At 31.5% G+C, this 26,513-nt stretch overlaps 2 protein-coding genes across 3 annotated transcripts; one reads left to right on the forward strand and one right to left on the reverse strand.

Moving 5' to 3' along the window:
• Positions 1 to 1,384: 1,384 nt before the first annotated feature.
• On the reverse strand, positions 1,385 to 6,078 carry LOC106125027 (carboxypeptidase N subunit 2). Its single transcript, XM_013322115.1, has 8 exons — positions 6,015 to 6,078; positions 5,198 to 5,359; positions 4,777 to 4,927; positions 3,722 to 3,865; positions 3,084 to 3,540; positions 2,752 to 3,011; positions 2,400 to 2,525; positions 1,385 to 1,640 (listed from the first exon to the last, which is right to left on the reverse strand). Exons 1-8 carry the CDS (start codon positions 6,061 to 6,063, stop codon positions 1,385 to 1,387), a joined length of 1,605 nt encoding a protein of 534 aa, XP_013177569.1. The 5' UTR covers positions 6,064 to 6,078.
• Positions 6,079 to 6,229: 151 nt separating this feature from the next.
• NGR-A23 (neuropeptide receptor A23) lies at positions 6,230 to 23,191 on the forward strand. 2 transcript variants are annotated; one of them, XM_013322386.1, is made up of 11 exons: positions 6,230 to 6,237; positions 15,809 to 15,903; positions 17,261 to 17,463; positions 18,445 to 18,593; positions 19,518 to 19,639; positions 19,927 to 20,021; positions 20,963 to 21,088; positions 21,854 to 21,954; positions 22,270 to 22,360; positions 22,651 to 22,728; positions 22,798 to 23,191. In XM_013322386.1, the coding sequence occupies exons 2-11, from the start codon at positions 15,855 to 15,857 to the stop codon at positions 23,176 to 23,178; spliced, it is 1,395 nt and encodes a 464-aa protein (XP_013177840.1). In that variant the 5' UTR covers positions 6,230 to 6,237; positions 15,809 to 15,854; the 3' UTR covers positions 23,179 to 23,191. The 2 variants fall into 2 exon arrangements, with proteins under 2 accessions (XP_013177840.1, XP_013177839.1); XM_013322385.1 differs by lacking the exon at positions 6,230 to 6,237 and adding an exon at positions 9,017 to 9,337.
• Positions 23,192 to 26,513: the final 3,322 nt, after the last annotated feature.

The raw sequence follows: 26,513 nt of genomic DNA on the forward strand, positions 1-26,513 counted from the left end.
AATTTTTGAAATTTAAATATTTGATGCATTTATCCTCAAAGATTGTCATTATCTTGAAAGATATTTGATAGTAAAAAATTGACAAACATAGTTTCAATATCGAGCAATTAACAGATGATTCAATTAATTTTATGTCCCATAGTTAAACTGTACGAACAAAAATTATTTATGTGATTTCTAGACTATTCAGAAACTTTTACAATTTCTACAACTTTTCGTAAAGTTAACAGTTTTGTTTATATGTTGCCTTTGTTCACCTAGCGGAATCATATTTCTAAATTCACAATCATTCAGTGACATATAAGCTACGTATACTATTCGGCTCGTAGCGCCTTTGATTTTTTTTTAGCAAAGTGGACTAAAAGTCGATTGCATATTTAAAATACTAGTAAAAAATAGCAATCTCAGTTTAATAATCTGTATTAATTATTAGTTTAAAAAAAAGTGGCCAAAGTTAAAATAATCCTTCGTCAAACTACTACCGAAATAAACAAATAACTTGTAAGTTTCTTTGAATCGTTTTTTATATTCCTGATGTAAGCTACTTCGTACAGGACTTTTACTGTTTTAAGTTTATTTAATATTTTGAGTTAAGGTAAAAGATCAAACAGGAGTAGAAAAAATCATGTACGATTTGCCCTCATTAAAATACTTATATATTTTTTTAATATATTTGATACCTTTGTGGAATTTTACATAAAAGAATTTTGTGAAATAACGTTGACGTATCAATTAAGGGTATTAATTAAAAATAATTAAGAAACTTCCCTTTCATGTTCCCTAATTAAAAAAGTCGCTATTTTCAAACGTACAGAGAAAAGTTCTTTAGTAAATTATGTCATAAAAAAAAACTGTAATAAAGTTATTGGACATCTTTTTTGCTATTTAAAGCCCTTAATTATCCAAAACCACACTCTTGTTGAAATAATACATGGCAATTTTAACAAATGAGTCAAATCTTAAATAAAGAAAGTCACGCTCAATAACATTGTTATTTTATTGATCTTAATATGAAATTAGCAAAGTTATATAGATATTTTTAAATTACTATTACTACTAGCGAAAAAAGCTTACATTGTAGTTAATAAAAAAAAAACTTTTTATTTCATTCCAACTCAGGATAAATAATTCCCAAGACTCAAATAACAAAGACATAACGTATCAACATATATAAATATATAGACAGGACATTACCTACCTAACCAAACGCTTATAAACTCTACTAGTGGTAGAGTTGAAAGTTAAGAGTAAGAATTGACAATTATGTGCTATTATACTTATATATTTATAGGAACGTGCTCGTAATATCCACTCTATAACTAATATAACATTTAAATATCTTTGTAAAGCAATTATTTGCGCAAACAAATAGTCGAAGTTTAATTTAAATTGATTCCCATTGATCTTCAGAAATTTCGTGGCCGTCGTCAATACTGCCTTGAGGTTTTCTATTGACGGTAACATTAAGAGCTAAGAGTTGTTGCATCGGTAGACGTGGTGATAAGTTGACCATGCTCGCCCACTGCCCAGAACACAGCTCGGGGAACTTTAGTTTCTTTAAGAAATGACCTTCCAGGTACCAGGGTGATATACAAGTTGGAGAGTAGTCCCAAATCTTCATTTCATTCAAGCGTACCCAACTGTAACATATTAATATAATGACAACTATTTTGACAAAAAGGTAACAAAGTGTATCAAAATTTAACCGTGGATATGCTATTAAATTATTCAAACTTTCGTGAGACATTATACTAAACTGATATATAAACACGGCTAAACACTCATGTAACATCGTCGACGACGCCGGCGCAACCCGCGCCCCCCGCCCCCTCAAAAAGCGCCCTAAGAGACGAATATACGTGAGTGTTTAGCCGTGTTTATATATCAGTTTGTGGATATGCTGTTATATCTACTAATAAAAAAACAAACTTATTATCATTATTATTTCTGATTCACTTCGTTGTCTCTGACAATGGGTCAGAGGCGACGAAGTGAATGAACAACTTTCCTAAACTGGCATTTAATTAATTAATTTAATTAATTAATATTATATAAAACTAGCGGACCCGACAGACGTTGTCCTGTCTACACGTCTTTAATTCGAATATTATTTAAAATTTGACTCTGCGATGGTAGCGCCGTCTGTCGGACCAATGTAAAACATTCCAAAATTAACAACTACTAATAAATTAAAAATTAATTAAAAATACATTGTCCAGCGGACAAAATTGTGAATCTAAACCATTCCCAGATCCCCTTGAACACACACAAAAAATTTCATCAAAATCGGTCCAGTCGTTTGAGAGAAGTTCAGTGACATACACACTCACAGAAGAATTATATATATAAAGATAATTGTGATATGAAATTGTTGAAAAGACAGTACTTTGTTCACTTACGCTGATATATAGAGAGCGTGACAGTCGCAATGCCAAGGGTTATTTGATAACTTCACATTTTCCAACTTTGGCATATAGTCGAGCGTGCGAGACGGTAGCGACGGAAACATATTGTTGTCTATATATCTGTGAAACAGATTGGAGAATTTCTTGTTCAAGATTTGCATTTCATATCACTCTTCGATTGTCATAATAAAACAAATTCGAAAGATAGACGTAGTTTTTAATTTTATTACAAGATGCACGGAAAATTCTCTTCTGATTTAGACGAATAAGAAGTTTTTGTTGATACAATAATTTTAAGATAAAATAGTTTGTGTCGTTCTCATAAACATTTTTATTAATTACTTACAGTGTTGTTAAATTCTTCAATGTTGAAAATGTCATGAAATGAACTTCGTAGAGTTGATTTTCAGAAAGTACGAGTGAAACAAGCTTATCCAGTCCGTGAAATGTCGACTCGTTCAAAAATCGCAGTTTGTTCTTTGATATATCTAAAGTCTCCAAATTCGTACAATTTGCAAACGTATTGTTAGGAATTTGCGTCAAGAAATTCTCCTTCAAGTCAAGATGACGAAGCAAATGGAGGTTTTGAAATTCCAAACCTGTGAACTGAAATATTAGAAATATTCAAGTGAAGAGCTGTAGTTATTTATACGAAATTGTTCTAAGAATTTTACTTACAGTTATTAGATTATTATTAGATAAATCCAGAAACGTCAAAGAGTGTAGATTATGAAATAACTTTGGTGGTATTTTCTTCAATTTATTTTTAAATAATAGCAAAGTTTCTAAGGAAAAGAGACTTTTAAAAGCATTATCGGTGATATTACTTATTTTGTTTTCAGACAATTTTAATACTTGTAATTTTTTCAATGGAAATGTCCCGTTTTCAATGCGCAGTATTTTATTCTTCGATAGATCTAACGTAAGAATAGATTCCAGACCGACAAAAGTATCTGAGGGTATATATATAATTTGATTGTTTGATATATCTAAGGTCTCCAGAAAAGAATTATTACTGAAGAGGCGTTCAGGTAACGTATGCAATAAATTATTGGACAAGTCAACGTGGAAAAGTTTTTTAGCCCAACGAAATGTTTCGCTGTCGATTTCTTCTAGATAATTCCTTTGCAAACGTCTGAAAATAAGTACGAATTACGAAAAATAAATAAGGAGAAAAGATATGGAAATCGTTAAATTATATTACTTTGTTATATTAATTTTTCAGTACAAATTATTTGCTATGTCCTTTCCAGATTTAGAATAGATTAACAAACGATTACATCACACAAATAAGAAAAATATTCAAAGTAACTTACAATATTCTCAAATTGATAAGTGAATCAAATATAGTCGTAGGTAAGTATTCCAAATGGTTGTCGAACATGTCTAATTCTGTAAGTGAACGCATTTCTTTAAATGTAGTCTTGTGAAGAGTGCGAAGTTTGTTAGTGCCCAAATCACTGAAAACATTCAAAATTAAAATCATTCCTAAACATGTATTTCATAAATTATATAATACTAGCCGCCGCCGGTGACTCCGTTCGCGCGAAATTAATAAAAAGATAATTAGTAGTCTATGTGTTCTTCCAGACTATTTTCTTTATGTATGCCTATTTCAATCTAGATCCTGTACTGTAGATATCTTTAGACAAACATCCATCCATCTAAACATTCCCATTTATAATATTAGAAAAAAGGAAGATAAGTAAGATTATGCATTTTGCTCTAGATTCAAATACTAAAAAAAAATATGTAAAAATCAAGTGCGCATCTGATATGAATGCTATTCATATAATTCATACAGAAATCTACTTTATGGTTAGAATTTCAAGCTAAAATAGAAATTGCAGAACACTACTTTCAGGGCAAAATATACATTTTTAAAGTTGAAATTTGCTATTCAAATATACAAGCACTTGTATTTATAAAGAAGTAATGAGAGAATTTCCAAATTAAGAGAGTACAGTTGACTGCTTTTTGCAGTGAAATTCAAATAACAAAATTCATGAAATACGGATGGAAAATATTATGATTAAAATTCTACATACGAATATTAAAAATATCATGCACATAAGTGAAGATTTATTTAAAGCGGAATCTCGTAACTTTTGTATTTAATGAACGTATTGAAAGTAAGCCACTGAATATGTGTATCATAGTCACCATTTATTCATGATAAAAAATAGTTTATGTACTTTGTGAATTATGTTTTGGATAACGAAAGATATCTATTAACTTACGGTCGTAAGTACGAATGTTTGGATGGATGGATGAATGTTTGTTAGAAGGTATCTCCTGAACGGTTGCATGGATCTCAATGAAATTCGGACGGAATCTTGACGACATTTACTTGATTATAAGAAATACGTACATGGTATGCAGGTCAGCTGGTACGATGATATCAGGAGTAAGAGTTACAAGTCCAGCTCTCCAACAGTTGAGGGAGCGGTGCACGGCGTCACATCGACATGCACTCTTAGCACACTGACGCCATCGAGACTGTCCCGTACTTACAGTCCAAGCTAGTCATTTTATAATAATTAGAAATTAAGTGTATTAAGTTAATATTATACATTCAGAAAAGATCTCAGTTGGACTTCTAGTACATAAGCGCAAGCAATAAATAACAAACTAATAAATTAATGTTATTATGTGCCTGTGTGTAGTGCTACTAAGGATTAAACAGTCACCGAATCCTCAACAATATATCTTTTTTTTTTAAGCTTAATAGATTTAAAAAAGGTTTTAAATTTAAATGTTACTGCGAGACTAAAAGTATAACATTTCCTTACCGGGTTGTTCAATGGCACGTAATCGTCTGTCTAACTGCCTCCAGTGGATATCCTCGGCGCAGACTCCGCCATTCCTTTGTTCTCCGCGGCGTCCCACTGTAAACATCTCCAATACTTCGCACGGATTCAAATTGCATTCCGCTTTGATGCCTTGAGCTGAAACTATTTTTAAACCACTGTAAACTAAGATATTCGTCTTTGTGAAAAAATCAGTATAAAATAAAATGCCACGAGAATTATATTATTCTTGTTATACATCTGTAGTAGACTGACTTCTTTTTTAATACCAACCCTGCTTTGCATGACATTAATATTGTTACATTCGCTACATACTTTCAGTTTTTACTGTACAATCGAACTGTACAAATAAAAGTTACGTGTGTAGATAAAACTAAGATCATGTACAATTTAATTAGCAATTAATAACGTCAACAACGTCTAAGTTTCAGCTGTAAATTTCCATTGTTCGGTAAAAACTGAAGGTGCGTAGCTGACTTTATATGTTTATGTGACTAATACATATGAACTTATATAACTAGTCGACCGTTTAAGTTTAACACAGGATATCTACATAATACGTCGAATGGAAATAGTAAGCAAATGATATGAGATAAATCATGTGTAATCACTCGTAAGTTATTGAAACATGCATTAAAATAAACGAAATTAAACTAGAATATATGCGTTTGAAAATGTGTTTAGTCATTGATAAAAATGATTTCTTTATCATTGTCCATCCGTTTGTGTTTTGGGCGTATTTAGCGCATGATTAGTAGACATAAAACTTGAAATATTAAGTTACAAAAATCAACTTTACCTCCAAATGTAAATATTCGTATAATCAAATATTTCTGAAGGAGGTTCATGTTTCTTGTCAATGATGAGCGTAGAGTGAGGTGGACAATGAATGCCTGTCCGCATTTGTGTTACGTTCCACACACGAATGGTATGCGGCAAAACGTAGTAATCTAAATACAATATGCATTTTCTTAACCTTTTTTCTCTGATGAAGGTAGACAGGGGCAACAATTTTACGAAGGGTGAGTCTGCGTTACTAGAATTGTAGTAATTGTAATGTAATTCACTAGGATTTCATTCCAATTAAGTTATATTTACATAGTCATCGGTAGACAAATGATTTAAAATGGGATTAGTTGAGAAATATTTATTTGCAAAAATATACTTAAAAAAATATAATAACATTAGAAACTTCTTTAAGTATACTAATTAGGCCGATTTATTTTCATAAAGTCGCAAATAACAAGTTTCAAAACACAAGGAAATGTATGACCATATAATTATTCGGAAGTAGAAATTAATGAAAACTAAAAGCAATGAATATTTTATATTATGTACTACATTTTTTAATATATAAAGCCATCAATATTCATGATTCAATGTTGTTGTATGCCATTAGGGATTCGCTAGAGATACGTAATTAACCAGTTAGCTGAATTGATTGCGTCCGCCAGGCGTGGGGTCAATCAATTGTCTTAATCATAGGTGTGTAAAATTTGTCAATGTTAAATAAAATTACTTAAAATAATAATTAATACTTATTTTACTTCCAGTACTGACTGTTACATATATTGGGTACATAAAATCTGTTCTAATATCCGTACCAACTCTTTTATAAAGTAGATTGACACAATTCATAGCTTTAAAGTTCGTAGAGGGTCTACGGAGCATATGCGAATAGTTTAAAATATGAAGTTCACTGTGTTCAGAACAGGAATTATGTCAGTGTTTTAAAGAACTAGTAGTAATCACTAACTTTGAATTAATAACTGAAATCCCAAATTACCATAATTAATTATATTCGTAACCAATGGATGTAAAAAAAAGTTAAAATAAATAGTCGTAGTATAAATAGTTTGCTTTGCAAAGGATAAAATGTAAGAGACACAACTTTTTGTTTTGTATTTTTCTTCTGTAGAACCAAGCTGACGCAATGATTGAATGTTCTACCGCGTTCACAAGGGACTTTGTAAATATAGATTACACAGTCACAAAAACCTTCAGACTTTAAACCTATATCTGAAAGCCGATAAAATAAAAGTACTGTTTGTAAATAAGGCTGGAACAATAATATAATTTTTCTTATAAAACCTTTTCAATGACCACTACAGTAAAAGTTAAAAACAATAGAAAATTACAACGTAAATTGGTTATACAATGGTTATTTACTATACAAATTTCCATTACGAAAAGAGAACGTTCAAGTGAACAATACTAACAAATGTAAGTGAAGGAATGAATAAAGATTCTTATTTGAAGTTATTTTCGGTAATTGATTAGTCCTTGAATGTCTATATTAATAAAATAAGATAGATAGTATCTACGATAATGTTTGTAATACATAATTATTCATTCTCAAGTAATATTTCATGTGGTCACAACCTGTCACTAATATGTCACTTCCGAACTTATAGAGTTACGCAATCACATTCTACGGTTACTCGTAGAGCATCGTAGACGATGTATACGAATACGGTCATTTTCCCCTGATGTGATTTCATATTCACTCGGTTTAAAACAACTGAAAGTAAAGTCACGGCACGTGATTCATGCATAAATGCATACAAAATTTGCAAGATATAACCCTGGAAAGATTTAAGCCAACCTTTATTTTGTAAAAGAAATTTTAAATTTTAATATAATAATCGAACGGTAAAAATTTTTACAATTTGGGTTAGTGCTTTCGGAGCCAATTCAATGCAATCAAGTCTATTTTCTTCATAATATTATATAGACAACATTACTATGAGGAGTTTATAAGTATTATTTTTGAAATATAAATGATTATTTCTTTACTTTAAAACAAATTTTGAATAACAGAAACTCGTAAAAGTAAAATCTCATTTGAAAATACTATTGATGTGTCACTTGAAGACGTGGATAAAGTTTCAGTGAACGTCTAACGAGCGTTGAGAATAATTGTAGCTATTACCAATTGCTCAGCCACTCTTTAGATAATGAACTTAAATACGTCTTTTGTCTTCGATCATTTAACTTTTTACAAAAGGAAAGAAAACACCAGAAGAGTATATATCTGTATACTTCCAATTTGCTTATCCGATTAAGTTTACTGTTATATCATTTTTAAAGCTGTCTTTATCCTTTCCTTATCATTTTAATCCTTTTTATTTGTTAGGATATATTTTAAAGAATAATAAACACATGTACATCTAACCCACGTCTCTGATGGTGTTGTTGTGGTGACAACGTAACACTAGACTCTGTAATACTAGTTTTCAGTTTTGTATTTTTACTTCATAAAAAATTGTCTTGATGATAATAAATAATAGAGCAATATTTGCAATGTTACTCAAAGAAAATCTTCATTTTCTTCAAGCCAATTATAATCACTCACTACGATCGATTATCTAGTTCAGTGAACACCATTTACCATCCTACGTAGTACCGTGTTTACATTGATATACAGTTGATAATTGCTTCTATGGAGCGACAAAAATAACCTCCTTGGTGTGTATGCGAGGGTGGGTGCAGCCGGCAAGCGGCAACCGCGACGGCCATTCGTCTACGAACCACCGGCGCGGTACATCGTGTACGTTCCCGTCTTCAAACTTTCGCTCTAATCACGCGTACGACAAACAAACATCGGGTACAATTTAAATCTATTTGCAATGGTAAAACAACGCTTGTACAAATGCCACTGATAAAACCAAGGCATCCGTACAAACAGACAATTTGTTATGTGTTTTGTACTCTTTTCAATATTACGTTTAAAATCGATAAAAACAATTGTAGATAATTTTAATTATATGATAAAAAAATATAAATAAGCAAATGTAGCATAGATAAATAAATACAAGAATTCCCGGAAATAAATGGACAGTTTTCAGTGTGTTTGAATAAAGTTTGTTGAAGTAATTTCTGTTTAAAGTGACAAGGTTGAAAAATCAGTAAGTGCGCAATGTCAACTTTGGTAGCGGGTACGAGTGTGCTAATCGGTTCGCAAACACGCTGGAAGGTGGAAGAGTTGTACAATTGTGTGCCGTGAACGTTAACGCGAACGGCTAAGATCGACTCTATGAAGAACAAAGAGCAACTGCTTCTATCAACAATTATATTCCTTACAACATCTTCAAATAAGGAGTTTAACATGATGGAGACCAGGCAAGTTACCAAGTTATTTAGTTATAATGGAAAATTATCTTTCCACTTCTCATTGTTGTAATATGGAAAATTCTAACCTTTCCTCCTTGCAAAGAGGTAATAAGTAACTTATATCTCACGTACTATTTAACGTGTCAATTACTTACAAACGAGTCGAGCGTGTTACGAGGTGTAAATTGAGCTCACGGTTCGAATCTGTATATAAATTGAGTCAATGTTATTTGATCAGTAATTACCGTTTCGTTTGTTTGCCGGCCCATTATTCTATTAAGCTAACTCACATGTTTTCCGACCGCTTATCCTTATCTTTTGTTAAATTCCTGCCTTCAGAGTAGCTTTAAAGGCTTAATATAGTCCACCTCAGTGTTGCTTATGCTTCTCACTGTTTTGTTGTGTAGATCGATCTTAAAACAATTGATATCGATATTTAATTAAATACTAGCCGTCGGCCGCGACACCGAATTTGAAAAATAGTAGCCGATTTGTGCTTCTAGATTATGTTTAAATGTATGCCAAATTTCATCAAGATCCGTTCAGCCGATCTGGAGATACCTTCAAACAAATACATCCATCTAAATCTTCGCTTTTATGATATTAGTACGAAATAAAATTGTGTATAATACAATAATAAACGATATCTTTGTTACAATACTGATAAACTACATATTTTTTATTTCAAATGGCAGTTTGAGGAATATTTCAAAATAAAATACAGTATAGCATCGTATATAATACAATCTCATTTGCGCTTGTCATTATCAATAATTTTACAAGTCTACAACCCCCTTAGGGCCGGGAGGCTATAATGATGTTTACGTACATTGGCCCACTTGTATTTACCTAGTTTTAGTACAAGGTCTACAAATGTAGCAAGTTTATCGTTGTACTTTTTAATTCAGATAGACAACAAACAACTTTTAATAATCTTACTTCTTAAAAATGCGAATGGCGAGATGTACGAGTATATATCAATGTTTGTTGGAATGTTCTTATTTAGAATAATTATTTTTTCCTCAATACCGCGCTGACGAAGTCGCGGGCGACAGTTAGTTACAGAATATTTCTACGATGAATATATTAATAATAAACATACGTAGAAATAAATGAAATAAATTTCGTCTCAGATTATGTGAAAACAAAAATGTATCGTACCAAATGTATTAGAATGTTTGTGTATTACCGTAATATTGTCATAAACATAAAAACTTATTTTTAACAACCAATAAATGCTATAAAAGTTATAAATGATAATAATAGCTTTTATGAAACACTTATATGCACTTTATCAAAATTAAAAACATTCGTATCAAGCCGTAAAAAAGGTGGATTTAGTGTAACTGGACTCCAATAATTTGCCTAAAATGATATTTGCTGTACACTTCAGTCATCAAGTGTTTGAACTCACGATGGTTTGAAGTCCTTAATCTTTGCCTTTACAAAGAACAAAGGTGACTTTTATAGTTTATTCACATGAATGTAGCATACGTTGGGTGTGGTTTTTACTGTTCTTCCATAAACATGATCAAGGTATTAGTACTGTATTGTTGATTAATTAAAGCTATGAAAGACGTTAATGTTACAATGTGTATTCTTTCTTGATTCTTTTCATCTTTAATAAAAGGTAACACTTGTTTGGAATTAAGATTCCATTTAAATTTTCTTTATAGCGTTTGGAACGGTATGATTTTTCGTCGTGTTCTTTTGTTTTCTTATTATTGCGATGTTATTTTCCTTTCTTAATTCTAAAAGTTAACAACGTTATAAATTGTTAGTATGAACAAATTTTTCAAACGATTATAAGGAAACTAGTTATCGACCGCGACTCCGTCCGAGCAGAATTAAAAAATAATAATTAGTGGTTTACGTGTTCTTCCAGACCATGTTCTACTTGTATGCCAAATTTAATAGAGATAAGTTCAGCTGTAATGCAGATACCTTCGAACGAATATCCATCTATCCATCCACCCAAACATTCGCATTTATAATATTAGTATATTAAGAGTAAGATTGCAGTATTTCATAATGTTATTCTTTAGTGGTTTCCTTGTACGATAGACAGATATGTTCTTGTTAATTTACAATAAAAAAGTCAAATAACAAAATTATCGTATTCCATTGTTTGATTTTGTAAATCTAAATTAACAATAATAGAGCAGGGTTTTTTTAAGGTTATCCAAGTTGTCGTGAAACATAATATGTACAAGCAAACTTTGCCAAATGTTCTGATAAAATATTATTGTGTACGCAATCCAATGCTCTGTATTACGCAATATTAATGTCCATTAAGCAAAGTAATGAATCGTTGGAAAACTCACAGTATCAATATCGATTATAATATCAAGTAATTTTAAATTGAATCGTTTTGACCTTTTTATTATATTAAGCTTCGCGTTCTTTATGATATTTGGTATATAACTTTGTTATCTATATATACATAAAGGTAAAACGACTGACTTATGTAACTGTCACGGCCGAAACGTCTGGGTCGTGAAGCTTGAAATTTTGCATCGAGGTTTCTGTTACTAAGTAGCCGTCCACTGAGAAAGGATTTTATGAAATTCATCTACTAAGGATGCAGGAGCGTCGCTGGCTCAGTGGTCAAGCACTTGACTTGCAATCTGCAGGTCCTGGGTTCGAATCCCGCTATGTACCAATGTGTTTTTCGATTTACGATTTACATATGTACATTTACCCGACGTTCTTACGGTGAAGGAAAACATCGTGATGCAACCTGCACATATCTGAGAAGAAATTCAAAGATATGTGTGAAGTCAACCAACCCGCACTTGGCCAGCGTGGTTGACTATGGCCTAATCACCCTTAACTTAGGGTAGGCTCCGAGCCCCTCGGTGGGGACATATAGTAAGCTGATGATGACTAAGGATCCAAAATGGGGGTTCAAATTTTGTATGGAGGAACGTTATTCCCTAGACCGAAATTCATGAAAAATTGAAATATTGCTTTTCAGTACAAATAATTACCTGCGGCTTTTGGGATTTTTACAAATTTATACTTTTAAGGTTTAAAAACGGGAATCAAAGTTCGTATCTATATTTATTTTTAATAGCGTAGATACGAGGTATGGACTTGATATTTTGCATATGGGTTTCTATTACTACCTACTTCATTGATAATATTGTAAAGCACCAAATTGCTATTATATTGATATATTACACTCTACCATTAAATAGAGTAATATTCCATTTTGTATCTTGTAATATTTCATAGTACCACTTCAACTGTCAAAATGAATTGTGAATTTCAACTTACATAAGAACATATGGGTGTTTTTTTGATTCCGTATTTCAGGTGTAATGACAGTGTAGATTCACCATTACATTTACCAATTTTTCTTAAGGCCGTATTCCAACGATAAACTATAGTATAAAAATAAATGTTGGGCGCCTCGCTTTTGTTGAAAAAATAGAGGTACATAGAGGTCACAGACACATTTGACACCAAATTAAATACTTGGAACCTTAGCTCTATCCCCTGATTGGTTTTAGTATTCTCGTACACCCTGTAGGGGAAATTCAATTTGCGGCAAGAGTTAACCTGCCAGTTAGTTCACCTAAGCCCATCACGACTTAATTGGTTTCAAATAATTTGATTAGTAATAGTCACTGTTTAGGATTTAAATATGATTTATAATTTTTTTCATTGAAAGAAAATAAAAGATAAACAATAAAAGATAAGACAAGATAAAATCGTGAATTCTTAATTTAAATTCTCCTAGTATTTTAATATATAGGAGTTAAAGCTATTTGTAACTCAATATCTTAAAGTTATTTTGTACTTGTTTTCGAGACATGCAAATTTTATCGTAATATTACCCAACGCGAATAAACAGAACATAACATTTTATGAACGTATGTCAAAGACTGCCGCTGTGAAGCAGCAGGATATCATGGTGTATTTTTATCAGCTGTTTTACAATTGGAGAAATCTAGTACTATACTACGCCTACTTATATTTCTTTTTAAAGAGACTTTGATAAATATTTTAAGTGGCAAATTCTTAGCCAAATAAACAATAATCAAGAGGGTCAAATTTATACAATTAATAAAATAGATGTGTCTGTATCACCATCTCAATGGCCGGCAACGCATCTGCGGTTCCTTTAGTATTGCTGATGTCCATGGGCGACATTAAACACCTCGGTGTTCCCGCTGTTTGTTTGTCCCCTTCCGTAATATGTAATGTAATATCGAAAAAAATACATATCTTCCGAAAAGATTTGTTTGTATGTATTTGCGTTGCTCATAACAAAAATAATATAAAAACTGGATTTTTGAAATAACTGTTTGTCTGTCTGTCCCCAAAACCGCGTTTAGTACCAGATAATCCCCGAATCAGCTTGGACGATTTTGACGCGAGTTAAACGGTAAGGTGATGCATGGGAGGTACAGGTTACTCTTTTTTTAATTCTGCGCGGAATAAGTGGCTGAAAAATAAAAGTACAGACAATAACCACATCTCTATACGTTAGACGTAGAATTGGCTTTCAAATTGAAATTGCTTTTAAAACAAGGTGCACATAAAATAGCTTTCTAAGAAATAGAACAGCTGTTAAAATGATAAAGATTTGGAGGGAAATTCCATTAAGTTTTTAATCACTATTTAAACATCTGTTATCGGATGTGAACCAGAAAAATTTATCTCCGTTCTGACCAGATACTAGATATACAAATAAATCAAATTTTTTATGTTTATTTTAAAACTGTTTACATGTGAACATTATAATTACAATTTATTTAGATCAAATTAAAAGAAAAGCGGAAATTATTCGTTCTAGTTTCTTTAATTACTTATATCGTATTTATATTACACAGAAATAATTTAAATATTGGGTTTTAAAAACAATATTTATATCATGTAAAGGGTGAAGTTTTTAACGATCACCGAAATATCCTAATATTATCATCATCATCATCGTCGTCGTCATCAACAGGGTAAGTCATCCATACGGAGGGTCGGCTCAGTTTAAATACTACTCCTCCATACATCTCTATCAGTCGTCATATCAGTACCTAATATATTTATTTTATATCAATTATAATACCTTAATGGTTAAGTGTTCATCCGTCATCTGAAAGAATATTTCAGTTAATGTCATGCAAATACTCAAAAAGGTAAGCCAGCTAATTGTAAACCTATTTCTTGGGTGTATTCTATATTTTTATAACTTTGTGATACTTCATTTTGTAAATTACTGAAACCGTACAAATGCTAAATATTTGAAATTTAAAAATAAAATTAATGATACATAATATAATATTAACTATTATAAAAAACCTTCTAACATTTTTAAAATAAAATTTAAATTTTCTAGACCATTTTCTCCACGGCATTTCACTTAGCTTAATTGTTTTAAGCTTTAAGTTCTATGTTTAGATTAAGTTGTGGTTGAGCTTTTGTTCGCGTAGACATTTAAATTTGTGTCGTTACGTATTCCTCGCTTTTAGGGCAAGATAATTCTCAAAAGAGAGATTTATAATTCTTGAATACTTAATAAATAATTGTATTACTTATTATATTTTAATTATAAATAGAGATAGAGTGGGTAGGCAAAAAGTTAAATAAAAAAAATCTGCAGTAATAAGCCTTGAGTAAAAAAAATATTCTAAAACTTTCTTTCAATATGATATTAAATATTAAATTGACAACAGACATTTCTTCATATGATTTTTTTAAACCACAAAGTTGTGTATATTTCAAACACTCATGGTTACGAAACATGAAAGAATGGTTACTCTAAAACGTTTCACCCACTTTTTAGTCAGATGCAAAGAGATTGCTGTGAAGCTTTTGTCTTTTTTTGAAGTTGCTTTTATTTTTTGCTGCGCGGAAAACAGTAAATATTATGGTTAAGTGTTAAACCGCCAATCTTACATAAAAAAATGTTTTTTTTATCTTAACAAAATTTCACTTTACCATATTATTACTTATTCCGGTACGTTCAATTCTCACTTTTCCAAAAGAACTTAATGATGACAACCAATAGAGTTTTAGTGAAATCAAATCCCTCAAAATCCTGTTTCCCTATTTATTATTTTAACGTATATCTATATTTTTAGTTAACTTTATTTCGAGACTGCAGAATTTCTATTTATTTATTGTTTTAACATTTACAATCGACGATCTCATGACCTTCTGTTGAGTTCGATGTTTCATGAGACGATTGTTTGTTCAATTTATACGAAGGTTTGTTTTCGAATTCAATTATTGATTTATTTAACAACATACACTGATTTATTGAACATGTATTTCAAATAAAATAAAAATGCAACACAATCTTCTGAGAAATTTACTTTTTTAAATGTATTTATATATATTTTATGTTTAATACACCATATTGTATGAAAGATCCTATATTCTGCGCAACAGTTACTTATCAGAAACAAAATTTTCCGTCACTATCGTAATTTACGTGAGTAAACTTGTGTATTAAAATAAAATGCTTTCTTACAGTACAACAAGCGCAGGACAAGATGACGATTCGGATTGGTCAAGAAACATGTCTATGGAAGAATATCTCAATCAAAACGGCACCAAAGATACATACGGTAACAATTAATATTTAAAAATAAAACTGCTGAAGCTTTATATGTCGAACTGGCTGTCGCCCGCGATTCCGTCCGCGGAATTAAAAAAAAAGCTTAATGAAAAAGCCTATGTGTTTTTCCAGACTATCTACATCTGTGTAAAATTTCATTAAGTTCTGCCGAGCCGTTCCAGAGTTACGTTCAAACAAACATCCATGCGAATGTTAAGATGGATGGATGGATGTTTGAAGGTATCTCCGGAACGGTTGAACGGATTTAGCTGAAATTTGGCATATATGTAGAACATAGTCTGGAAAAACAAATAGGCTACTTATTAGGTTTTCTTATTAATTCCGCGCAAACGGAGTCGCGAGCGACAACTAGTATCACTTAATAATGACGTTCAGCGAACGATTGAACGACTGATCCAGATTTGTACGCAAACAATAAAGTTCACGGTTACGAGTTTAGAGATATTTCTGTTGATAAAATAAACAGTTATTTTACGGCAGTCAAAGTATTATTAGATGAAACAAAAGGTCAATAAAATTTTACTCGGTTGCAACGAGATTGTCTTATGTTTTATTTGGCGCTCAAACTATTACGATATACTTTGATATGTTCTTCAAAATTGAAAGCAATACAATTGAATTTGAACCAAAAATCATTTTATTTGTTATCATTAATATTAAATTTTTAATTAAAAAATCGCTTGTCACTGTTAATTGAGCTGGGGTTATCCTTCGAAATTACCAAACTAACAATAAAATTTGAGCACTATATAATTTGATCCTGCATAAAAGGATCCACTTTATCTCCATCTGCTGACCTGATTATTTTTGTTATTGCAATGTTAATTGCTTATAAGTTCCGGGAGTTTCTTATGTTTAGGTACTACTTCAACGAAGTGGTGGTGCTTCGCTATTACGTAATTTTTATAGACTTAAAATAGGCATATAAACATTTTGCAGTTACGTGAGTTATTGTTATGTTCTAATGCTTGAGCGTATGATTCATGTAAGCAATTTTAGGACCTCACTTGACTTTGTAAATTTTGTCTTACATTAAGGATTATGGTCGTAAAAGCTATGATGATAATAATTTTCTGGCTAATACACCGTTGTCCATTTTCTAAATGGTGTTCGAAGAAAATGTAATTTTTTTTTAAGCAAGATTTGGAAATTCGTAGCAATACTTTTAAGTGCTTACTCGTGAGAATGATGTAGCAGCGTATTGGCTTGATAATTAGTTTAGTATTTTATTCAACTTAATCGAATTGTTCAATGGGAAAAGCTTTTAAACGACAATGTGATTTAATTTTATACTTGAAAAAAAAACAGATAGTGATATACATTTTAAATTAGAAATTTAATTTCAGACACCCTGTATGACGTGCCGACTGGCTTGATAGTGCTGTTGTCAGTGTTGTATGGATCGATATCGATGTTGGCTGTGGTGGGAAACTTCCTAGTGATGTGGGTGGTTGCCACCTCCCGCCGCATGCAGAGTGTTACCAACTGTTACATCGCTAACCTAGCGCTCGCTGACATCGTTATAGGACTATTTGCTATTCCATTCCAAGTAAGTCAATTAATTAAGCTCCAAGAGATGCACTGGTCCTTTTTTATATTTTCAATAGGTTTATAATTGTTTTACTAGACTGTGCATATGTAATTTTTTATGGCAGATTGTTTTGAAACTTAGTATATTTTCTTTAACATGCGACATTCGATTAAATATTGGCTTTTACATGGTCATGTAAAGAATAGAAAAAAAAGCTTTTCGTCATTATTAATCCTAAGATTTATAAGCATGAAATAAAATTCTTAGAAGAAACTTACCTAATAAGAAATCTATTATTACGAGTAATAAACATAGGTGGAACTAATAAGCTAAGTTTTGTAATAATTTCTCAGCCACTTCCAGTTGTTCGACTCAAATGAAGCAAAGGTCGAATCTTTATGATGTTACCAGATGTTACATTTCCTTAAGCCGTGTTTCTTGATATTAAACCTTTACCATTTTGTCATAACTCCATGTAATTCTGTCTCTTTTCGGAATTTATTTATTATGTTTTCTTAACAAAATCACAACTCTTTGTGATAACATTTGTACCTTTTATGTTTAAAAAGTACAAGTAACGAAGATTTTTAAATTATTTTTTGGTTTAAAGCAATGGAAAAGTTTCCAGCGACTATTTTACGAGATAACAATGTTGATAAATTTCAGGAAAGACTGATTAATACTAACTGAAACTTTTTTTGTTACATAACAACTCAACATTTGTTGTCAAGCGCTAATTTTATTAAATAAAATGTTCTTTAAGTTATACACTTCTTTTGAATATAATAATAGTAACTATCGACTCACGCACAGCAATAATGTAATCAATGCCATGAAGTTGGTTGGAGGTCTTTTATGTTTTGCAGACAACTCATAACTTTATAACTTTTGGGCAGCGGGCGCTTCGCTATTTTAGTGAATTTAGGAGCCCGTTTGCTAGTTTACCACTTAATAATATTAAAAAAAAACTCAAAACTAAATTTAGATATGTGTACGTAGTTCCAAGCGGCGCTACTACAACGATGGCTGCTGCCGCACTTCATGTGCGCCTTCTGTCCATTCGTGCAAGCGCTCAGTGTCAACGTGAGCGTGTTCACATTGACAGCGATTGCAGTCGACAGACATCGCGCTATTATCACTCCACTGAGGTATGTAGAAACTTTTATTTTAGGAAAAAATTAGTGTGTATGCAACCTTATGTTTTGCAACTGCAATAATGGGACGTAAAACATACGTTGCTTCCTCTCTCCCAAACTAGACAATTGATATGTTTTCAGTAAAATTTCATAGAAAACATATTGTCGCTTCGACTTGCAACTTATATAACTTAACCGAACTTAATTGGCCTATTATCTACATAAAAGCATTTGAATTTAATGTCAATAAGATTTAACGTTAACTTAAATAAGTTTGAGAATGTCAACACAAAGGATTTTACTTATCATTGACTGGGAAGTCAACCCTCTTAACATGATCAACCAAGCGTTGTTATAAGGCTTCATTGAATAAGACATCTTACCGCTTGACATGCAAATTATTTTGTGAACTGGAAAATTAGCCAATGACAAAGTCAGTCAACTATTAGTACATCAAACGTTGCCTTCTCCCCCTTTGTTATCGCTAAGTATACCAACATTGTTTTCAGTCATTTTGGAAATAAATTATAATAGTATATTTGACTGCAAACGTACGTATGTAGGAACTATTAATATATAAATAATTTAATCATGCTTATATACATTTAATTTGATTTCGTTAGAATATTTTAATGCAAAAGTGCATATTTTGAAATTCGGTATAGTCATGTTTATAGTTATAAGTAAGTACAAAAAACGCCGTCGTAGTTTTTTTTATCTAAAAAGAGACTGATAAGAACATATGTTTTTGTATGAATGCATCAGCAATGGAAACTACAATTAGATATAATATAATTTACTGTGAGTTTCTGATATCATAATGTCTATTTAAAACATATCGTGATCTCTGGCGTTATCCTTGACGAAACAGAGATAACGATATATTTTAAGCGGAGATTTTGGTTTCAGGAGCTCACGTTTAGTCGTTTGTTTCAGTGCACATACTTCTAAACGTATTGCCAAAGTCATCATAGTATTTATTTGGGTTCTTGCCTTATCTCTCGCGGCTCCTATGGCTATGTCATGGGAAGTAATCATGGAACAAGAAATAGATCCCGGTACGTTATTTATTTTTAATTTGTTATTGTCTGCGAATTTACCAAACAACTAAATCTACATTCATCTATCCAAACTTTCTCATTTGTACCTACTTATGTTAAGTTTTGCCCACGACATTGTCCGTGCGGAATTAAAAAAAAAGCTTGTGTAAAGCTGGAGATACTTTGGAATAAACATCCATCAATCCAAATTTTTAAATTTATGTGAATTATAATATTAGATTAACGTAAAATTAGCGTTAAATGAATTAGTTTAATTTTTATTTAATGCACAATCTTTGTTACAGTGACAGGATTAATGTACAAAAAACCATTTTGTACTGCGAGTGAATTTGGATCACATTCACTAGCTATTTACAGGCTACTTCTATACGTATTTCAAGTAAGTTTGAAACATTTATTATTTTTTTAGTATTACTTGGTTCCAATTTATAGTTTCATCTATGCATATTCGTAGATCTTTTAGAAAATGATACGTAGAATTGTAACTATATCATTTTATAAAGATACCAGCTGTCGTCCGCCACTATGTCCGCGCGGAACTAAAAAAAAATAACGTAATAAATAGCCTACGTGCTCTTCCAGACTATGTTCTTTATGTACACCAAATTACAGCGAGATCCATCCATGCAGCCATTCCAAAGATACCTTCAAACAATTTTCCATCCATCCATCTAAACATTCGCATTTTTAATATTAGTATATAGATTTTAGTTTAGGATAAAAAAAAGAATGATCTGTCCTTAATTATACCGCTATACAAGCGTAAACGAAGACAAGATTTCGTGATTCACTCTGTATTTCTTTCTACAAATGGCTTGTATTTTTAGTGTCTTGTCGGCCACTTTTCCTAATGTTCTGATTTTTTTCATTCCAGAGATTCTTAATTTCTTTATTTAACTAAAACAACTGTTTTATTAATAATAATGTCTATTAATAAAACTGTAGTCTGTTATTTCACAGTAGTCTGTTTAAATTAATTTAATGTTTTATTTGTCACACTGACACACTTGCTTATAATATATTAATTTACTATTACAGTTATTATTTATTATCTTAAATTATTCTTTTTGTTATTTGGAAATAAAACTACTGTTCCATTTTACAACCATAGGGCATTAAAAAAATAAATTACTTAAAGTCCAAAACAATGATTTAGATGCCACCCATAACAGTTGAACCTAGATAACCTAGAGTCCAAGTAATCGCCTTTTTATTGTTTATAGAGGTTTCTCTATTATCCAGGTTCGACTGTATTGTTATATTAATATTATAACGTATGTACGTGAATATTAGAATAAAAAAATTAATTATAATGTGCAGTACGTGATCCCGCTGTGTGTGATAACATTTGCGTACGCACACATGGCGATGAAGTTATGGGGCGCACGAGCCCCGGGCAATGCACAGGAAACAAGAGACGCTAATCAGATGAAAAACAAGAAACGGGTAACGTAAATTTTGTTACATTTCTGATATTTTAATTCGCACATAACATATTTAATTATCTGTTATAAGGTTGCAAACGAGCATGCGGCCACCTCAATTCGCTCAAATAGCGAAGCGACCGCTGCCAAATACACTTTCCGTATCCATACTTTCGTTATTAGAAAAAGGTGGCATGAAACGATTACTAAAATTAGGCCTCCCGCACACAGACCTTCAGAGGAAATAAAATATTTTATTAATATCTTCTGTAGGTATAAATATCCATATGAAAATATTCAAAACTTTACTGTTTATTGAAATTTTGTATGAATAACGAATTCCATCTTTCTATAAAGATATCAAATGAAAATAACTTTTACTACTTCAAAATATGTACCACTGGAACAATTTTTTCGTTCAAGAAAATTTTGTTTATTGTTCAACCGAGTTCAGAACACCAATAAAGTTTGTTATGACATTTCAATTACGCATTTATTTCTTTTTATGTTTTTTGTTCTGCATTTCAATGAGAAAGTTTAATAAACTTTAGATTTAAATTACTTTAAATGTTTTCAGAAGGTCGTATCGCTGTCAAATTTCAGATCCATCTTCGTCAAACATATTTGTGGAAAGACGTATTGTTAGAACACGTAATAATATTAATAAAGCACCCTACTACACAACAAAACTTAAATAAAACTTTTATTTCTCATATATCTACTCATTAGTTTAGGTTCTATATTAAAGATATTTTCTTAGGCGCTTATTACGTAATTTTATTTACAGGTAATAAAAATGTTGGTCCTAGTCGTGGCTCTGTTCGCGCTGTGTTGGTTACCACTTCAAAGCTACATGTTGCTACAATCATTTTTCCCTTCGATAAATGAGTAAGTTTTACATTCATCTTATCATTATTCTTCATTTTGTTTCGCAATACTCCCTCTATACCGTAACCACAAAAGAATCACTAGATTTTCTGAAGTCTGCAGTGTAATTTAATTCGTTTTCTTCTCCTGAGTTATAAGTCGTCATAGTGTATTTTGATGGGTTTGTTTTTAGGGTTCCGTACCTCATAGGAAAAAAACGAACCCCCTATAGGATCACTTTGTTGTCCGTCCGTCCGTCTGTCAAGACCCTTTTTCTCAAAAACGCGTTAAGGTATCAAGCTGGAATTTATTTTAATGAGCAATTGCTTGTTTCAGGTACAGATACATTAATGTAATTTTCTTTTGCTTCGATTGGTTAGCGATGAGTAACTCTTGTTACAATCCATTCATCTACGCTATTTACAATGTAAGTTATAATATTTTATTAATTAAAGTGTTTAAATTAAAATGATTTAGAGAATGTAAACATTCGTTAGTAGATTGTCGATAGATTTTTGTTGTTTGATCCCAATTAATATTAACATAACTCTTTATTAAAAAAATACTTTCTCTTGTAACAAAAGAGTTTCGAAGATAAATAATCGCTCTGTTAACATAATTGAAACTGAATTTTCCGACACTTTATACACTATTTTATTTAACAGGGGAAAGAAAATCCTTTTTAAATTGTTCTAACAAGTCAACATTTTCTTTTAGGAAAAATTCAAGAAGGAGTTTAAACAAAGATTTACTCTACGTAAGAAGAGGAATAGATTTCACAACGATAGTTATGAGGTAAGTTGTATTAATCTTACAGATATCATAGTTAAAAATATATAAACTTATAAAACTTAATATTTGTAGGATGGCCAATCATATCGTACAAGGGTCATTTCATTTCGGTCGACTAATGAAAGGAGTTCATATTATGCAAGGAAATCAATAAGTTTTGCTCCAACGGATGCTGTGAAATCTCAAACGAGAAACTCTTGTCATTGTGCAAGAAATTCAAATATAAATCTAGAGGTTGAATCTCGTCAAAATATTGCAACTGATCAGAACTATAGAAATGGAACGAATAAAAATGGTTTTAAAACTGATACTTCGATCAAGAGAAATAAATCAAAGAGAGTTATAAAAGACGACACGTTACCCGTCGGCGACGAACGTGTTAGTGAATTGTATATATTTCCTAATAGTAACGTTGTAGAATTCACAGACGCGCTATGTGATAATAGAGTGTAAATTATTTAGTCTCGCAAGTCATAGTATTTATTAAATTATCAAATATGTGATGTGATAAATAATTATTTACTTTTAAAATAGGAATTAAATTCTTAGATGTTATTCTTCGTTTAATTTTAGAAATATTTCCACTTCATACCTATATATTGTGTGATCGTGGAATCGAAACGGTAGAGCGGGACATTCGTACAGCGATTAATACCGACTCTACCACTGTAAAATATATGTATAAGGATGATTAAATAATTGGTTTAAAAATGATATCATCAATTATCATCTTCATCGTTGTCATCATCATCATCATCAATTTTATGAAAACCATCACAGCTGAAAGAATTAAATACCTCTTAATGGGCCAATCTTTGTAATATTTACAACACTCAATAATAATTAACTATGCTATATCCTATTTTAGACAATTTGAATCATTTTATATTCTTTAATTTTATAGACACGTTTTATATAAACAACAATTTGATGGAAGAATAAATCTATCAAGTTATTTAAGCAGTGAAGGAAATAACTTTCGCAGACACCCTTTCCTATATATCTAGTGGTAATGTAATTTTGAAGTCTCGCGACATAAATATGAATTATTCATCATCGTGACTGAATAGTTAGCATTCTAAAAACATGAGTTTCCTAGAAATAAAGACATGACTTTTGTTCCTTAAAATTATTTTATTCATTTATAAGTACATATACTAACTGTCACCCGCGATTCAGTCAGCGCGGAATTAAAAAAAAAATAATAAGTAGCCTATGCGTTCTGCCAGACTATGGCCTAAATATGTGCAAAATTACGTCCAGTTCCGTTCAGCCGTTCTGGAGATACCTTCAAACAAATATCAATCTATCCATCCATCTAACCATTCGCATTTATAATATTAGTAAGATAGCAAGAAGCAAGATAGTACGAGGTTATTGTGGAAGCAGACGTTACTTAAAAATTAAATCGTAGGTTTGTTTAAACTTTTTCATTAATTTTTAGTAAAAGAAATGACTGTCTTCCAGCAATAAAAACACTCTGTGACCAACGTAATTGCTTTTCCACGACATTCTTATTGTTTGCGACATTAAGTAGGGCTCTGAATTTTATTTTACTGCCAGTATCTGTTCCGTTAGCGAAGATTTCCTTTGAAAGGGAATTACATTTTTTATAAAACACATTGGTATTCAACTGCCGTTCAAATAAGTAGAGTAAAATTACAATACATTTTATACGTTTATTAATTATATTCTTAATATATTACATTTCATATAAAAAAAATAAAAAAATATACAAAGTATATTATGTTAAAAATAGAGCACCACCGGCTGCGGAGTCCCATGACTCAAACAACCAGTGGTCAGGTCTGCAGAGACAGGAATTTTCTAACGATGCGTGCGGTTTCTAGTTTCGGCTTTTGTATCGGGCCCTTAATCCAACTGTTTAGCGAAAGCTTCTTGAGATGAACTGATATATAAACACGGCTAAACACTCACGTATATACGTCCGGTGGCGGCACCGACTAGTTTCGAGCCCATCGGGGGCCCTTCATCAGGATGAGTGGTACTGGTATTATTTCGGGGACGCGGCCCGTCGCTCACTGCGACTTCTTGAGATGTTGGTCGAAACTTTTGGCTATCAAAAAAAAACAAAAGTATGATTAATTATTATACGACTGAAAAGAGTGTAATATTTTTCCCTCATATGTAAATTTATTTTTATGTATGTGGATTTGTATATACGTAAGTTCTATTGCAGAGGCCTTGAGTTTAAACAATTGAAACGAGTTTGACGAGTTATCATTTGCTTCATCGTCTCCGGAGTGTAATAGTTTTTTAATCCACAAATTGTGTTTCTTATTACGTTGACTGACATACTGAGGTATAGAATTAGAGCAGTCTTTCCCAAAGTGGGCGATGCAGGTCTCAAGTTGCGGGTTATAGTAAAACTTTCGTTTATAATTCTCCGTTAATATACATATATAGGTCACGATAATTAATTAATTTAATTTGAAGTTATAGTATTATAGTTTTTAAATATGTGAAAATATGAGGGCGCTAAAAAAATATTTATACTCAAAGTGGGCAGTAGACAAAATAAGTTTGGGAACCACTGAATTAGACGATGAATTTATAAATAGATTTATTATAGTAATACATAGAAATGTAGAAACATTATCGTTATTCAAATATTTATAACGTTAATAAATTGTATTCCAAAATCCTAAAATACTATAATAAATGTAAATTATTCACATGAACGCGCTTACCTACTAAAGCTACAATAACATTCGCTTTTCGATAGATAAATCCAAAAAGTACATATTCCAATATTAAAATAGTTAACATGTGCTCGAGTTTACATTTGGAAACACAAAATAGATATTTTATAAATATAGTTAATATGAAGTGTAACTTCATGGGATGGAGAGTTATAAAAATTTATGTTTATTTTAATTAGTTTTTTTGGCATGTTCTTACTCTTCTGCTAAGAAAGAAGCAATAACGACAAATAATCTTTATGAAACTGGCATTGGCACTGGCAATGGCTGTCGGTAACGTGAACTCAATATGAAAAAAATAATCCGCTTGACGCGATACGTCCGAAGCGTCCGATATCGCCCTGTGGACGCTTAGCTTAAAAAGCGTAGTAAATTTCAAAATTTTTCCAAGTTTTGATAGATAAATTATCATTAGATTTTATACTGAATATATCTATCTATCCTTGTCTCACTTAAGATCGGAGCACCGGGTTTCCGTCCTTCTTATCAATTTATCTGCCGTCATCTTAGTCGGTTTTTTATTAAACACGTTTGGCAATATTTAACTTTCCAATTTTTTTTTCTAATGGAACGCCGTAAATTTGACATTTGTCATGTAAATTTTGTCCTACCTCTTGGCAAACGTGCCATGGCTCCTAATAGTAAACGTGACAAAAATTCCAACCCTGTTCTTGTACACGAAATATAATGGTCTGTATTATCCATCTGGCTTTTACACTCGATTACAAAGAAAGAAAAATTAATTCATGGAAGAAATTTATACACTAATATCTGTTGCGCGCGACTTCGTCCGCAGGAATTAAATGTACCCGAATTAGTAGCCTATGTGTTCTTCCAGACTAAATTCTACATATACATGCATAAAATCATCTTGATCTATAGAGCCGTTCTGAACATGACTTCTAACAAACATCCATCCATCCCTTCATCTAATCATTCGCATTTATAACATTAGTAATAGAATGAATAAACAACCGGGTCCTTCAAGAAGCGAGCTTATCACTATCTCAAAGGCCGGCAACGCATCTGCGGTTCCTCTGGTATTGCTGATGTCCATGGGCATCG

This window comes from Papilio xuthus, unplaced genomic scaffold (assembly GCF_000836235.2).
Source record: "Papilio xuthus unplaced genomic scaffold, Pxut_1.1 DF825928.1, whole genome shotgun sequence".
Taxonomy (NCBI): domain Eukaryota; kingdom Metazoa; phylum Arthropoda; class Insecta; order Lepidoptera; family Papilionidae; genus Papilio; species Papilio xuthus.